The 14,224-nt window shown below is 30.0% G+C and overlaps 2 protein-coding genes and 1 non-coding gene across 8 annotated transcripts; 2 read left to right on the forward strand and 1 right to left on the reverse strand.

Moving 5' to 3' along the window:
• Nucleotides 1-366: 366 nt before the first annotated feature.
• TRNAS-AGA (transfer RNA serine (anticodon AGA)) lies at nt 367-448 on the forward strand. Its single transcript has one exon. It is a non-coding gene; the product is annotated as a tRNA-Ser (tRNA).
• Nucleotides 449-3,084: 2,636 nt separating this feature from the next.
• On the reverse strand, nt 3,085-5,193 carry LOC105123487 (pentatricopeptide repeat-containing protein At1g77360, mitochondrial-like). 2 transcript variants are annotated; one of them, XM_011023106.1, is made up of 2 exons: nt 4,738-5,193; nt 3,085-4,437 (listed from the first exon to the last, which is right to left on the reverse strand). In XM_011023106.1, the coding sequence occupies exons 1-2, from the start codon at nt 5,108-5,110 to the stop codon at nt 3,611-3,613; spliced, it is 1,200 nt and encodes a 399-aa protein (XP_011021408.1). In that variant the 5' UTR covers nt 5,111-5,193; the 3' UTR covers nt 3,085-3,610. The 2 variants fall into 2 exon arrangements, with proteins under 2 accessions (XP_011021408.1, XP_011021407.1); XM_011023105.1 differs by having other exon boundaries at nt 3,085-5,193.
• A 4,446-nt stretch (nt 5,194-9,639) lies between these two features.
• On the forward strand, nt 9,640-13,716 carry LOC105123488 (double-stranded RNA-binding protein 1-like). Of its 5 annotated transcripts, none has more exons than XM_011023109.1 (6): nt 9,640-10,087; nt 10,118-10,129; nt 11,110-11,387; nt 12,032-12,242; nt 12,334-12,709; nt 13,131-13,450. In XM_011023109.1, the coding sequence occupies exons 1-6, from the start codon at nt 9,745-9,747 to the stop codon at nt 13,186-13,188; spliced, it is 1,278 nt and encodes a 425-aa protein (XP_011021411.1). In that variant the 5' UTR covers nt 9,640-9,744; the 3' UTR covers nt 13,189-13,450. The 5 variants fall into 5 exon arrangements, 4 of the variants coding, with proteins under 4 accessions (XP_011021411.1, XP_011021412.1, XP_011021409.1 ...); XR_841857.1 differs by adding an exon at nt 13,519-13,716 and having other exon boundaries at nt 9,641-10,129; nt 13,131-13,241; XM_011023110.1 differs by having other exon boundaries at nt 9,641-9,908; nt 9,945-10,129.
• Nucleotides 13,717-14,224: the final 508 nt, after the last annotated feature.

The raw sequence follows: 14,224 nt of genomic DNA on the forward strand, positions 1-14,224 counted from the left end.
ATTACATAGTTAATAAGCTTAGATATTTTAAAATTAAATAACCTTGATTATTTTATTAAATATATGAGCCCTTAATTTATATGAATCTTAATTTATTTACTAAAAAATACTATATAATATTTTGATTATCATTTCATTTTTACTTGTGTTTCTTTAGTTTCGTTAACAACGCAAATATCACGATACAAAATACGGGCAAATTATAGGCCACGTGTACAAATCTCATCCTGGCATTAACTCTTAATGCTAGAAGTTTATTTGATGGAGACAATCTGGAATATCCTTTCACTTTGCTTTGTTTATTTCTTGATTTTCCTTTTATTTATAAAATATATTTATATTATTTCATTAGCATCTTCAACAGCTGTGGGCGTGCCGGAGTGGTTATCGGGCATGACTAGAAATCATGTGGGCTCTGCCCGCGCAGGTTCGAATCCTGCCGCTCACGATTTTTGGTTTTTCACGTTTTCATGCTATATTTCTTTTGGATCTCCGGAGGGAAAGATAACTTTTATGGATGATTTTTTCAGCCCAAAAAAACAAAGGTACTAGGGCTTTAGAAGCTACGACATCATTAGCCACAATAATATTACAGGTAAGATTAACTTTTTATATATAAAAAAAATATTTAAATATTTTTAATTTTTTTAATAAAAAGTGTAGGAATTCATCTTGGTCGCTTTAATAAATTCAAAAATAATCTAGATGACCGGTAAAAATACTTAAAATAAAATTTTTTAATAAATATTATGACAATAACATATTGGATCAACTCAGATTAATTCAAATTATAAAATCATGATAATCCTATAAAAACAAATTATGAAACTCGATTTCCAATAAACCTAATGTTAAATGATAAAACTAGAAAAAAATAGATAAAAAATCTTAAAAAATAACCAAAATCAACTTAAGTAAACTTGTCAAACTCATAATCTGGATTATGAAACCAAAATAACTTAAAAGAAAGTAAACTGAGACAAATTATACAACTCAATTCTCAATCAACCTAATGTTAAAAGATAAAATTAAAAAAGAATATAAAAAACAACTTGGGTCAACCAGGTTTAACTCATTAAACTTGTGACCCGAGTCATAAGACAGGGATAACCTTATAGAAAGTAGATTAAAATAAATCACGAAATCTAACTTTCAATCAATATAATATTGAAGGATGAAATTGAGCAAAAAACAGTTAATTAGAAAAAGAAAAAAATTGAATCAATCGAGTTAACGTATTAAAATCATGATCTAGATCATGAGTTTGAGATAAACTTATAAAAATTAAATTACAAAATTTAATCTTAATAAATTAAAAATATAATATATCAAGTAAATAGTGATATGTGGGGATGTGTGCAATAAAAAATTCTCCTCCTCATTTAGTTTTTTTTTTAATTATTAATGTTAATCTATTTAACACCCTTTATATTTATTCCAATTACTAAAAACATTCTCATGTCTCATACCCAAACCTATCACATTCCTTGTCACCCATTTTCACCATTTTTCAATTACCATTTTTCACCAAATCAAATGGTACAATTAATAGGAATTAGAGGCTTAGCCATGAATAGAATTCAAACAATAGACCAAGCCATTCATCATAAAAATCTTATGAGTTTTCTCACGAGGATAGTCTACCTATGCAGAAAAGTCAATTTAATATTGATGTGCAACAATTAATTCAAAATACCTTTAACCACATGAAAAAGATTAGTTTACTTTATTATATAGAAAACCATACGGTTGATGGCTTCTCTTGAACAATTCGAGGGAAAACATGTACATCCGTATAATATCCGTGATTAGCTATGTTATTACTCTTTTTATCCAAATATTCAATAAGTTTACTTAATTATATACAAAAACGTACGGTTGATGGCTTCTCTTGAACAATCCGAGGGAAAACATGTAGATCCGTATAGCATCGGTGATTACCTATGTTATTACTCTTTTTATCCAAATATTGCAGATTGTTTTTATTTTTTTATTATTATTCTCATCAATTTTCTTTTTGTTTTTTTATTATTATTATTCTCATCAATTTTCTTTTTGCTTCTTTCTTATTCGGAAGCCATCAACATGAACGAACCATACAAGGATCATTTGATGTGTCCTTTCATGTCTCGGATGGAAGGTGTATAGCATAAAGAAGCAGAATAAAAAATCAAACTTTTGAACTTCAAAAGCTGAGTAAAGGGGAAAAATACTACCTAGTACTTGCTACAGGATAGACATGTACAGGGGGAAGGAGTCGCTTGAATGGAATCTTTCATTGAAGTCATGATCTGGGGTCTCAAGTGGAGATGAACCAAATCAGTAAAATCCAGTCATGCTGCAATTCTAACATGGGAGATCTAATCTAGCACCAAAACTACTGCTAGCAAGCGGCGGCATCCTTCGCATGAGTGTACTATACTGAATGGAGCATTGCATAGCAAGCATTTGAAGTGCGATGTGCTCTGTGAAATACACATTAACAAAGGGATCTGTTTAATCAAACACAGTGCGAAGGTGTGGGGTCTGAGTGCGTGCATGCGGAGAATCAATACATCTAAAAAAACGAATAAGTGAAATACCGTATGCTTATGTACATTGTGTTTGATTCTTGAAAAAATGTGAAATACCGTATGCGTATGTACATTGTGTTTGATTCTTGAAAAAATGAAGGAAAGAAAAAACTCGAGACAAGAATAAAAACCCCATCTTTGGAAATCTAGGAGAAACTAGAGGAATAAATAATTTTATACATGCCTAAAATGGAAGTTAGCTTCTGTTCTTCTTAGAAACTTTTTGATTGAATTTTCCAAAGATTCATGAAAGTTCGGAAGGAGAAACCCAAACTAAGGGAATCCCAAGTTTTTTCCTCTCCCCCTCATTGAAAAAAAAACAAAAGAAAAGAAAAGGATTCTAGGCACAGGAATGGTGTTCCAAGTTCTGCAAGATGAACGCTCAAGTGCTAGACAGTAGAAAGACAACTTTAAATAGCAAGAGAACCACATGTAACATAAACCAAAAGGAAGCCAGCAGGCATAGCTAAGGAAAATCCACATTAAAACTAAATGAAAATCCAAATAATAACAGGAGAAAGACACATTTAAATATCAAGAGAACCACTATCTTGATGTAAGCAATATTGAACCCCCCGCCTCAAAACCTCTTCTTCTTGAGGCACCATTTGCCATGAACATTAGGAACATATTCATCAGGAATACGAGAAATATTGTTCACCATTAAAATTGTCTTGCCAAGACAGTGGAGAGGGATCAAGGTGATACATAGATTTACAAACAGGAAAACTATAATAGTGGTGGTATCCACCTGCTACTCTGATATGGACAAAGGTATACTCCTTAGGTAAAGTTGAACGTCCATCTAATCATGATTTGAAGGATAATCAGCTAGAATGACATTGCTCAGCATTCTACAAATACATCTAAGAGTCACAATTTTAAATAGCATTATGATACAAAAGGCTAGAGCACCCATTTAGGGTCATGTGGTCTTTTTTCTATACAGCATGAAACATGTGTGCAAGTCCTGCAGCAATAATTGTAAGACACCAGTTAATGTAAGCATTGCTAATATTATTTAGTTTCAACAAATTTTAGTCTACCCGATGAGCTTTCCACTTTCTCAGAAGTTCCTCGTACAAAATTGGCTTTTTCTCCTCATTAAGCATCTGTTTCAACTTTGATAATGATGAAGAGGTCAACTTGATTCCCTTTTCAATCATAACCTCGGCATACTTTACTGCTTCTGGAACCATATGATGATAGCGGAGCTCAACAACCAACATATTTCCAGCCTCTTCCAAGTCTGATTCACTATAATTCTCCATCATGCATTTCCACACTTTTATAGCCATATAAGGTTCCTTTGAATCCATATATGCCTTAATAGCAGCATTGCAATTTGTTTTGTTAGGAAAGAATTCATTCTTGATCATCTCGTTGAGCACAAATGATGCCTCCTTCAACTTTTTATACTTAATCAAGTATTGGAACAGCACATTATATGTTTGTGAGTCAGGGAACACTCCATTATAAATCATCTCATCCAAAAACTTGTTCGCTATATCAGTTTGGTTATCATAACAATGTATAGCAATCATCAAATTATACAGCTGAATATCAGGCCTAAACCCAACCCTTGCCACCAATGTCTCCCAAATCAACATAGCCGCTCTAATATCATTACACTTCAAGCACTCTTCAAGTGCTAGTCTAAAAAACCTCACCCCAGGAAAACAGCCCCTATCCTTCATCGTGTCAAAATGCTTCATCGCCTCGCGCAACCCATCATACCCCATAAGCAAAGTACTCAGAAACGTATCATATGCCGGAACATTCCTTGGATCCCAACCAACCATGCTTACCATATCTGCAAAAGTCGTTCTCGCACTAGCCACATTCATTTCCTTTTCCCACCCCTCTAATAAAATCGCATATGAATCAGCATCAGGTGAAATCCTATTCTTTGCCACATGTAAAAACTCAACAGCATCAAAAGTTCTACCTTCTCGACAAATAGCACTTAACAAAGAATTCAAAGCAACAACATTTCGAGTACAACCATATTGATCCATAACTTCAAAAGTCATAATAGCTTCTTTAACTCGATCAACAATAACATAACTACTAAAAACCGAAGCAAAAGTAGCTAAAGAAACCAATTTTTCTCTTTTCATAGACTTAATAGCACCCCACATAGCATCAAACATAGAATTCTTACCTAAAAGATCAACAACAAGATTCCAAGAATAAGGACTATGTTTGTCATTAAGTTGCGAGCCAGCCCATCTGAAGAACTTGACAGCTGAGCCAGGTGAAGAATAAGACAATTTAAGAACTTGTTCTACATCGGTTTGTTTAACACGTATAACAGTGGCATCAAGAACTGGTTCCACATTATGAGAAGGTGTGTTTGCTATGATTTCACAGAGGATTTTGATTGTTGGTGGGAGATTTGGGGTTTCAAGATAAGATGGGAAAGAGGGTTTCCTAGTTATTGAGGAAGAGGAGGGAGAGTGGTGGTGGTGGTGTTTTCTGATGAGGTTTTGGTTGAGGTCACTATCGAGTGGTCTCTTCTTGCTGTTGCTGGCCATCGATATTCGACAGAGAAGAAAGAAGGGTTTGCCTCTCTGGTAAGACTTCGTAGAGTGCAGGGGTTTTTTTCCTATTTATCATTTTTCCACTTTCTTTTATATCGGCTTAACAAAGGAAAGGGAAAATTACTAAAAGTCGTATAATTTACTGGTTTTTTATATTTAATCTTTATGTTTTTAAAAAACTATAATTTACATAATTATAAAATAGATTCAATTATAAAATAATTTAGAATATAAATTATTACACCTACATCAAATTTTTAAAATAAATTAAATTAAAAATAATTTAGAATGTAAAATATCATGTATACAATAAAATTTAAAATATAAACTGCAATTTTTTTAAAACACATAAAATAAATATAAAAATAATTAAATCATGGGGTAGTTAAATAAATTTTGTTAATTGCTTCTATCAATCTAGTAAGTATCATTTTTTAAAACAAAAATGATTTAATTATTAGTTAATTTTTATATGAATTAAATTCGGTTTAGGTTGAATATTTACAATGGAAAAGATACTTCATTAATTCAACATTTTTCATTCATATAAGCTAGTCTATTACTCATTTAACTTTTCAAAAAATGATTTATAGTTTGTTAGGAAAATTTGTTATTATATATTTTATCGTTTCATAAAAAGTAAAAGATGTTGAGTTAGAATGATTATTTTTAATTTAATTTGATTTTTATAAAAAAAAATAATTAAAATAAAATTTAAAAAACAATCCACACTGGTTTAAACCAATCAATTTTAATTTGGTTTAGTTTAAAAAAAAAATCAGTTCAAATCAATTTGACTATATTTTAGCTTGATCTTTTAGTTTGACTCGGGTTTTTTAATTTGATTTGGTTTTTTTAGTTTCAAGTCTATAAAATCAAAACTAAACCAATTAATTTTTTTTACATTCTAATCATTTTTTTTTTTTTGCAATTTGATTTTTTTAGTTTTTTTAATTTTTTTAATTTCATTAGTTTTTTAATTTTTTTTTTTACTTACCCCTATATTGAGGTACCTTTTAGAATTTCCATTACATTAGTTGGTATAGATAGAAAGATAGAGAAATTGAGTGAATTCTTATATTTCTAATACGAGGGGATATGAAGAATAAGAAATAGATTAAAAAAATATCGTGAAGTTTTATTTTAGAATTGTCCTTGCAAAATTTTAAAAATTATAAATCATGTCCTTCATTTATAAGTCATGTCCATTGATTTTATTTAAATTATTTTTTATTATTTATTTTGATCAAACAAAAATAATAATAAAAAAGAGAGAATTACTTTTGAGGTAATTTGACCATAATGATAAAAACTAAAACCACACACACACACACATATATATATCATGAGGAACCCTACAGAGTACAGATATTAACTTTAAACCATCACATCACCGAAATATAGAGATATGGGAATTTAAATTTTAAATTTAAATTCAATTTTTGAATATAGTGTTCACGAATGATTTTTAACTTTGGATTTATTTAAAAGTTCAAAGGATTGTATGGATATGGTTTTTTTTTTAATTTAAAAAATACATATTTTTATATTAAGCCCATGTCTCGGTTGAATTTGATGCGATTTTCCAGATTCCAACAAGCAATGAAATATACGATGCATAAACGACACACCATCTATGCATATGACACGTTATCTTTATATAGAATCTTTTTTTAAAAAATAACAGTCTAAACACGAGCCAAAGGGCACCTGGATAGAGCCTCGGCATGCCCGCCTCGGCTCTAGTTTATTTATTTATTTATTATTATTATTATTTCAACGCTTTATCATGTTGATTTTTTTTTTTTACTTTTGTTATTCATATGAATTTTTTCATGTTATTTTATTTAATATATCAGACGTGATATTCTTACAATGAAATTTTAGATTTAAAAGCATACTAAACTAGTTAATATGTTTATGTAACCTTTTTATTATTAATAATTTGTAATTGTTTGAAATTGTTAATGCATATGTATAATTTAAAACTTTAAACTATGATTTTTTTCTAAAAATAATACCACCATTAAATAATATTAAATGATTTTGAAAAAAAATACAAAGAATATTTCAGAAAAAACTTGGAAAGGACATGAAGTTTCAAGGATAAAATAGTTTTTTTATATATTGTTTAATTTAATTGTTGTTTCTTGTGTGTTATCTTCTACTATGCTCCATGAATAAAATAAAACAACATGAAATTATTTATTTTTGTGTTTACTGCACGATGCTCCATGAGTAAAATGAAACAACATGAAATTATTTATTTTTGTGTTTTAAAAAAAATAAAAAAAGTTTTTTATTTTAAATTATGTTTTTAGTATTTTTAAATTATTTTAATGTGTTGATGTCAATTTTTTTTTTTTAAAATAAAAAATATTTTATTTTAATTTATATTTTAGTAACAAATATTTTAAATAATAATTATTGTTATACTCTCACTTTTCACATTTCACATGTACTTATTGTGATAAATTTTTTTCATTTTGATGTTTAAATTGTTTTGTAACCAATTGTATCTTTTCATACTTAAATTGAAGCACAACAAGATTGAAAGAACAAGGAATGGAGTAATAAAAGAAGAAAAAATAGGTGATAATTTTAAAATTTGATAAAAAAATATTTATTTTAATTTCTATATTTTTTAAATTATAAACTCTGGGTCTTTCGAGTATTTAGAAATTTAATTTTAGTTTAATATTTTATTTTCTTTATTTTTTAATATCTAATTTGAGAAATAAGAAAAAAATTGGTTGAATTCTAAAAAAAAATCAGTTAACATCAATTATAAATATAAAAAAATTAGTGTTGAGCTATATTTAATTATGAAAGTTTATTTAAGTGTCATTTTGTCTTAGATGGTAAATTTATGCTCAAAAAGTTTTTTTTAAGAAAAACTTTAGGTTGATTTTAGATTTTTAAGCATATTTTTAAGTTTTTTTATTCATGTTTATTAATATATTTTATAAATTTTTTAAAATTAAATATAAGTTTTTAGGTCACCAAACCATGAGCCCATATAAAAGTAGCCGATATGTCATCTAACTCTTTTTTTTTTTTTTTTTTAATGACTCATTCCCCCGTTGCCGTCGATATATCATCTAACTTTTTTTATTTTATTTTTTATGACTCATTCCCCCGTTGCCATATAAAGAAAAGCCCATATGTGAGTTTTTTAAAAATGTGCTCAGTGTGCGAGCCTAGCTCTAGGAAGGCTAGTATTGTTTACGTATTTTTAAAAAAATTATTTTTTTATTAATATTTTTTAATATATATTTTTAAAATATTTTTGAATTTATCTTTAAATTAATAACTATTCTACATAATTTTTAAATATTTTTAATTATTTTATATGTATTTACTCTAGTACATTTATAATTTTTTATATAGATAAAATTTATTTTAAAAAATAAAAAATATTAACTCCTAAATTATATTTCTAACATGTTTAACTTTGCATGATATTTTTTTTTATTTTTAATTTTATATAACTGATTTCATGTATTTATTTTTATTATCATTTTATTAAATAAAAAATAATTTTAATAAAAAAATTCATTGAACATAATATTTAGATTTATATTTACTTTTTAATTTTTCTAGTTTTGTCTCTAGTTATTATTAATGATTTTTATTTATTTATTAATATAAATGATTTTCAATTTATTTAATTATATATATATATATAAACATTTTAATTTATATTTAGGATCATATATGTCAAGAAAACACATTGAAAAAACCCATATATTCAATTGTTTTTGTTAAAAAAAATTATTTCACCCATAAAGTTCAAATAGCTATTTATTTTCTATTTTATAACAAGTATCGTCTTTAAACTAATCATTTCGTTAATCAAAACTAAATTATATTTTCAGGAAAAGAATTTAGATGTATTCTCACAACTAACGTATAGAATTCTAATTGATTAAATTCTTGGTGAAATCATGATCCCAAAAACATTACCTAATTTCAACTGCAAATTTTACAATAAAAGGCCATTACTCATTAAAAAGTAGCTGGTAATTTCATTTGTGCTTAGGTGAAAGTGGAATAAAATGTAAGTCGATATAATTTTTTAGCTGGAAGAATTTGTTTTTTAAATATTAAAATTCTTGTGTTTGTTTAATCAAATAAATTAAGAATTACATTCATAAATAATTGTATTTTTTTCATGTTTTGTATTGTGGCATTCTCTTTTTTAATTTTAATTTTAATTTTATATTATTATTTAAAATTTTATTTTATGAAATTAGATCACAAAAACATTAAAAAAATGAAAAAAAAAAATGAAACACCTTCATAGTTCTTATGAATCGTGAGAACGACCATAACTCTTTTACGGTGTCTTTGATAATACATTGCAAGATATTTTTATAAATATATTTTTTAATTTTTAATATTATCATATAAAAATCATATTAAAAAAATTCTTAAACAACATAAGAAAAATAAATAAATTAAATCACAGTATCAAACTCTTTAACCAGTGCCACCCGAGCAAGTACGAAAGACTCGCACGCACGTGTGCGTGGTCTGTCGAATTCTAAGCATATCGTATCAAGCTTAAATCTCTCGAGCACCAGTCACACAACCTTCATTTTCACTTTCAAAACCTGCTTTTACCCATGGATAATCCGACCGAAGCCGAACTCTCTAACCCAGCTTCACCTTCTCCAGCTCCTCCGGCTCTGGCTCCACCTCCTTGTACTGCTCCTGATTTGGCTCCACAAGCAGTTACATCTCAAGTAATAGCTCCAAGTCAGGCGCCAGTTCCTGACCCGACCCCAAGTCAGGCGCCAGTTCCTGACCCGAACCCGAACCCAAACCCAGCGCCAGTTCATGAACCGACCCCAAAGCCAGCGCCAGCGCCAGTTCCTGACCCGACCCCAAATCCAGCTCCAGCTCCAGCTCCTGATTCCACTCTATCTCCCGTTCCGGCTGCCTCTACCACTACCCTTACGTCTCGGGTTTCTGATAATATCTCTTTCTCAAAGAAATTAGTGAAAAAAGGTGACTTTTTATAGGTTTGCATTTTGTTCAAAGTCTGGTTTTTGAGTGTTTACTTTTTTTGGGACTTTTATAATGGGTTTCTGACTGGGTTAGTTTCTGATAGAGATTTCTTTTTGTGGAGAATACAAAGTTTGCATCTTGAAGGTTTCTGGGATTTTTTCCCATTTTCTTACGAAACAAACAGAAAGAAAAGGAGAGTTGAATAAACTTTCTTTAGTGCATGTCTTGGTTATTTAATTGCGTTTCTTTAATGTGTTTTGAGTTTGGTTCAATTTTAAAAAGTATTCATTTTTTTCTCCTATCTAAAAAAAGGGGAATTACTTTTTTTGTTGTTGTTTATAGGCTACCGAGTGGCAAAATATCTTTGTTTCTTTGCTGTGATGGGACAGTGCTTTCTTTTTTATTTATAGTAATTATTATTGGGTATTAGTCCCAGATAGCGTTAGTTTCACTATTTGAAAACGTTGTGATAAAACAGAACACATTTTGTTGGTGTAATAAGTTTCTCTACTTGACTATGAAGACAAATAATTTAATGATTCTGGAATAATTGTCAGAGGTGTGTATATACGCTGACATTATTGAATAATTGCTTGACTAAGTAAAAAGTATTGATTGTTTCATGTAAAATCTGTTTCACTGTGTTCAGTAAAAGGTCACTCTGCTATTATTGATTGTGAATTTGACTAGCTGTCATTCTTGAATCCTATGATTTTTGTTCCTACAATGTTACGGAATTTACCAGCACAAGCTAGCAGATGGCCTTGTGCGTCTTGCTCAGGGAACCATCTTAATTTATCATGTGCAAGTAACATTAATTATTCTGTATTCATGAATTTTAATTGTGGTTTGATGGCCACCCACCATTGATATTTCACATTTAGCTTGGTGCTTGCATTTTTTGTATGTAATTGTTTAAAGTTTAATTATGTTTGATAATGCAGATGGATTAAAAATTTTATTTGCATGAAATTTTTCAGGCCTTCCAGACAACCTGATGTACAAGAATCGTCTGCAAGAGTACACGCAAAAATCATCTTTACAGCTCCCTGTATATCAAACTGTCAATGAAGGACCTGCTCATATGCCAAGGTTTAGATCGACTGTGTGGGTAGATGGAGCACGGTATAGATCCCAAAAAACTTTCTTGCATCGAAAAGCAGCTGAACAAGATGTTGCGAACCTTGCACTTGAGAGTATCCTAAACAGAGTTAAGGATGAAGGATGTCCGCTTCTACTTGGGGTGTGTGAACAAATTGTAAATTTTACCTTGTCAAATGCTATTAGTTCTTTTCTTCTTCCTCCTCCTTTTGTTGCTGCTCTTCAGGGAATTTGTGCATATTTTAGTATTTTATTTTAGGCTAATTACATTCTTCCAAAAATTAAGTTCTTGTTGTGACAAGCTATTTGGCATCCTTCAGTTTTGAAAAACAACAATAGTTTTTTTTTCTGTTCAAATAAATTATCGTTGGTTGTCTTTAATCTTCATGTCAATGTATAGATCCCTCCCCTGTTTGCTTGGCGGTGAATGCCATAGTCCTAGGGAAATTTGTTTACTTGGTTCAAGGAATGCTGCCTCTGATGTAATATTGCTGATCACTATATTTCAATACTTGATTCACAGTTCATTCTACACTGTCTTTGATTTTTTAAAATCCCTTCTTATTGATGCATATAAATGAACAGAAAAAGGCATTGCACTGAAGCATAATGGTTTTGATACTATTTATATACAAACAGTTTTAGTATGCGGTGCCAGTTTTTCTTAAAATGTTGCTTTGTGTCTTACCTTTCCTTGCTTTTCACTTTCTATTGTTTGGTTATGTGTGCACTGTGTCGTGACAAGAATGTTGATTTTGCTTCTTGCTCGTCCATTATTTTCTTGTGTGGTTATATTTACAGGACACGGTGTTTTGCAAATCCATTCTGAATGAATTTGCAGTGAAGGTGAATCAGGAAAAACCTACTTACAACACTGTTCAGTCGCCTGGGCTGCTGCCTGTTTTCATATCTACTTTGGTTTTTGATGGTGTAAGTTATACTGGTGATGCTGGCAGAAACAAGAAAGAGGCTGAGCAATTGGCAGCACGTGCTGTGATCCTTTCTCTTTTAGGTACCCTAACCTATATTTTGAATTGGGAATTTGCTTCATATATATATATATAGTTCATGAGAGTGATTGACTAATTCAAGCTGTGAAACAGGTAATTCCGGGTCATCAAAAATTCTTTATGAAATAATCAAGTTTAAAAGAAAACTCTATGCTGCATTGGATAGGGTCAAGGACCCAAGCCATTCCCAACCCAACATTGTACCTGTGGCAGTAAAAGTTGGACATTGCTCTGAAACCACAGTCGATCAAGAGCTAGAGGTAAGCACTGCTTTTGTTAGGGATGCTGTACCAGTGAGTGCAATTCCACCTGCAGCTTCAGGCATGCATCCTTCTCACCATGACCCCAAGAGACCAAGACCAGATCTACACCCTGTTTCAGAACAGCCTCTGGGTGTTGACTTTGGTTCTAGTTCAGCCAAAAAGAGGAGGAAGAACAAGAAAAAGGCTAACAAAGAAACTGATACCCAGTAAGTTTTAATATCTTTCTCTGCATTTGCTGCTGTGTTTTGTTTATTTTTGCTTGTGATGGATCATATGTTGAATTCTTCTTCTGAATTTGCATGTGCATGTGTTTTCTAAACGCTTTATGGGTTTGACAATGTGTGAATAAACCAGCTTCCTTAATTCATCTTTACACGATCAATCTGTGCTGTTTGCTAAGAACAGATCTTCTGGAAGCAAACCTGAAGATAATATTGATACAAAAGGATCACCTTCCACCTCTGAAATTTAGTTTTTCTGGAAGTAACCTGAATTTTCTTTTAGGGGAATGTACTTCTATTAAACTTACAAGGCTGATTTATTTCAGTTTACCATTTCATTCATATTGAATGAACACCTTTGTACTTTCTTTCATTTCTTTAAACCTCTTTTTTGTGCAACATGCAGGTTTCCTACTGATGCAATTCCTCTGAATCAAGCATCGCCTTGTTCTGTGGCCCAATGAATAGCCTGACCTGTTTTTTTCTGCTCCTGCCCGCAGTTAATGACTCTTTATGGGTATGCATGTTTATTAGGTGTATATACTAAAACTCGTCATTTGTTGTAAAATAGGATTAGACATGAGACGCTAATGGTAGGAACTATGGTCGTTGTTCTGTAGAAATAGTATTTTTGTTGTTTTGTTTATGATTATTGGTCTTCTATGCTTCCTTTTTACTGATATGATAGCTAACAACAATAAATGAGTGTATACCCTAGGCTGCTTCATTCTGACATAAAGCTTGCATTATGTGACCATTGACAGTTTGGTTACGACTGGTTTTCCTTGAAACAGCGTCCATGACATGTATTCTGCTCCAACTTTTCATGACATTTATGGGGTTTATCCCTGTGCAGAAAGCCCCGGCTGTTGTTGAGGATTTAGTTCCATAAATTGAAGAGTCATGTCAAGGTCCATTTGTATGTTTCGGCTAGTTGAGAATTACTCCCTCAAATGTTAGAGGCTTAAATTGGCCCAGCATTTTCTTCCATATTTTTTGTTGGTGGATTTCTCTAGCTACTTAGTTTTGTTGTTTGTCAGAAAGAAGTTTCATTTTGGAGGATAGCTTTTTATGAAAAGTGGAATTATTTGTCATGAGAATTATAGTTGAAAAACATTTAAAATCACTTCAAAAAAACTTATTAATATTTTAATTTATTTTTGAAGTTTATTAAAAGAATGAAAACCAAATATAAATGAAAAAAAAATAATTTTATAAATTATTTAAAATAAAGTAAATATTTATAAAAATAAGGATTAAATAAAAAATTTAATTAAAAAATAAAAAAGAATAAAGATTAAAGTTAATATAAAAATTAAAATAAATTAAGTTTTAAGATGTAAAATTGAAAAAAATATCAAAATGAAATATATAGCAATTGAAATTTTAAAGAAGGTTGGGCTCAAGATTAATTATAATTACGGGAGCCAGAAATTGAAAAAAAAAAAAAGAAGAAAGTTTCTAATAAATATTTGTAGTCAGGAGTAGAATTTTATTCAC

Source organism: Populus euphratica, unplaced genomic scaffold (genome assembly GCF_000495115.2).
Source record: "Populus euphratica unplaced genomic scaffold, PopEup_1.0 scaffold10.1, whole genome shotgun sequence".
Taxonomy (NCBI): domain Eukaryota; kingdom Viridiplantae; phylum Streptophyta; class Magnoliopsida; order Malpighiales; family Salicaceae; genus Populus; species Populus euphratica.

Bases quoted from the DNA above. Each gene is read 5' to 3' on its own strand.
- LOC105123488 (XM_011023107.1), top strand. From the start codon at position 9,745: ATGGATAATCCGACCGAAGCCGAACTCTCTAACCCAGCTTCACCTTCT. The intron at 10,130-11,109 runs GTGACTTTTTAT...GAAATTTTTCAG, and splicing joins AAAGAAATTAGTGAAAAAAG to GCCTTCCAGACAACCTGATG. The intron at 12,710-13,130 runs GTAAGTTTTAAT...TGCAACATGCAG, and splicing joins AACAAAGAAACTGATACCCA to GTTTCCTACTGATGCAATTC.
- LOC105123487 (XM_011023105.1), bottom strand. From the start codon at position 5,110: ATGGCCAGCAACAGCAAGAAGAGACCACTCGATAGTGACCTCAACCAA.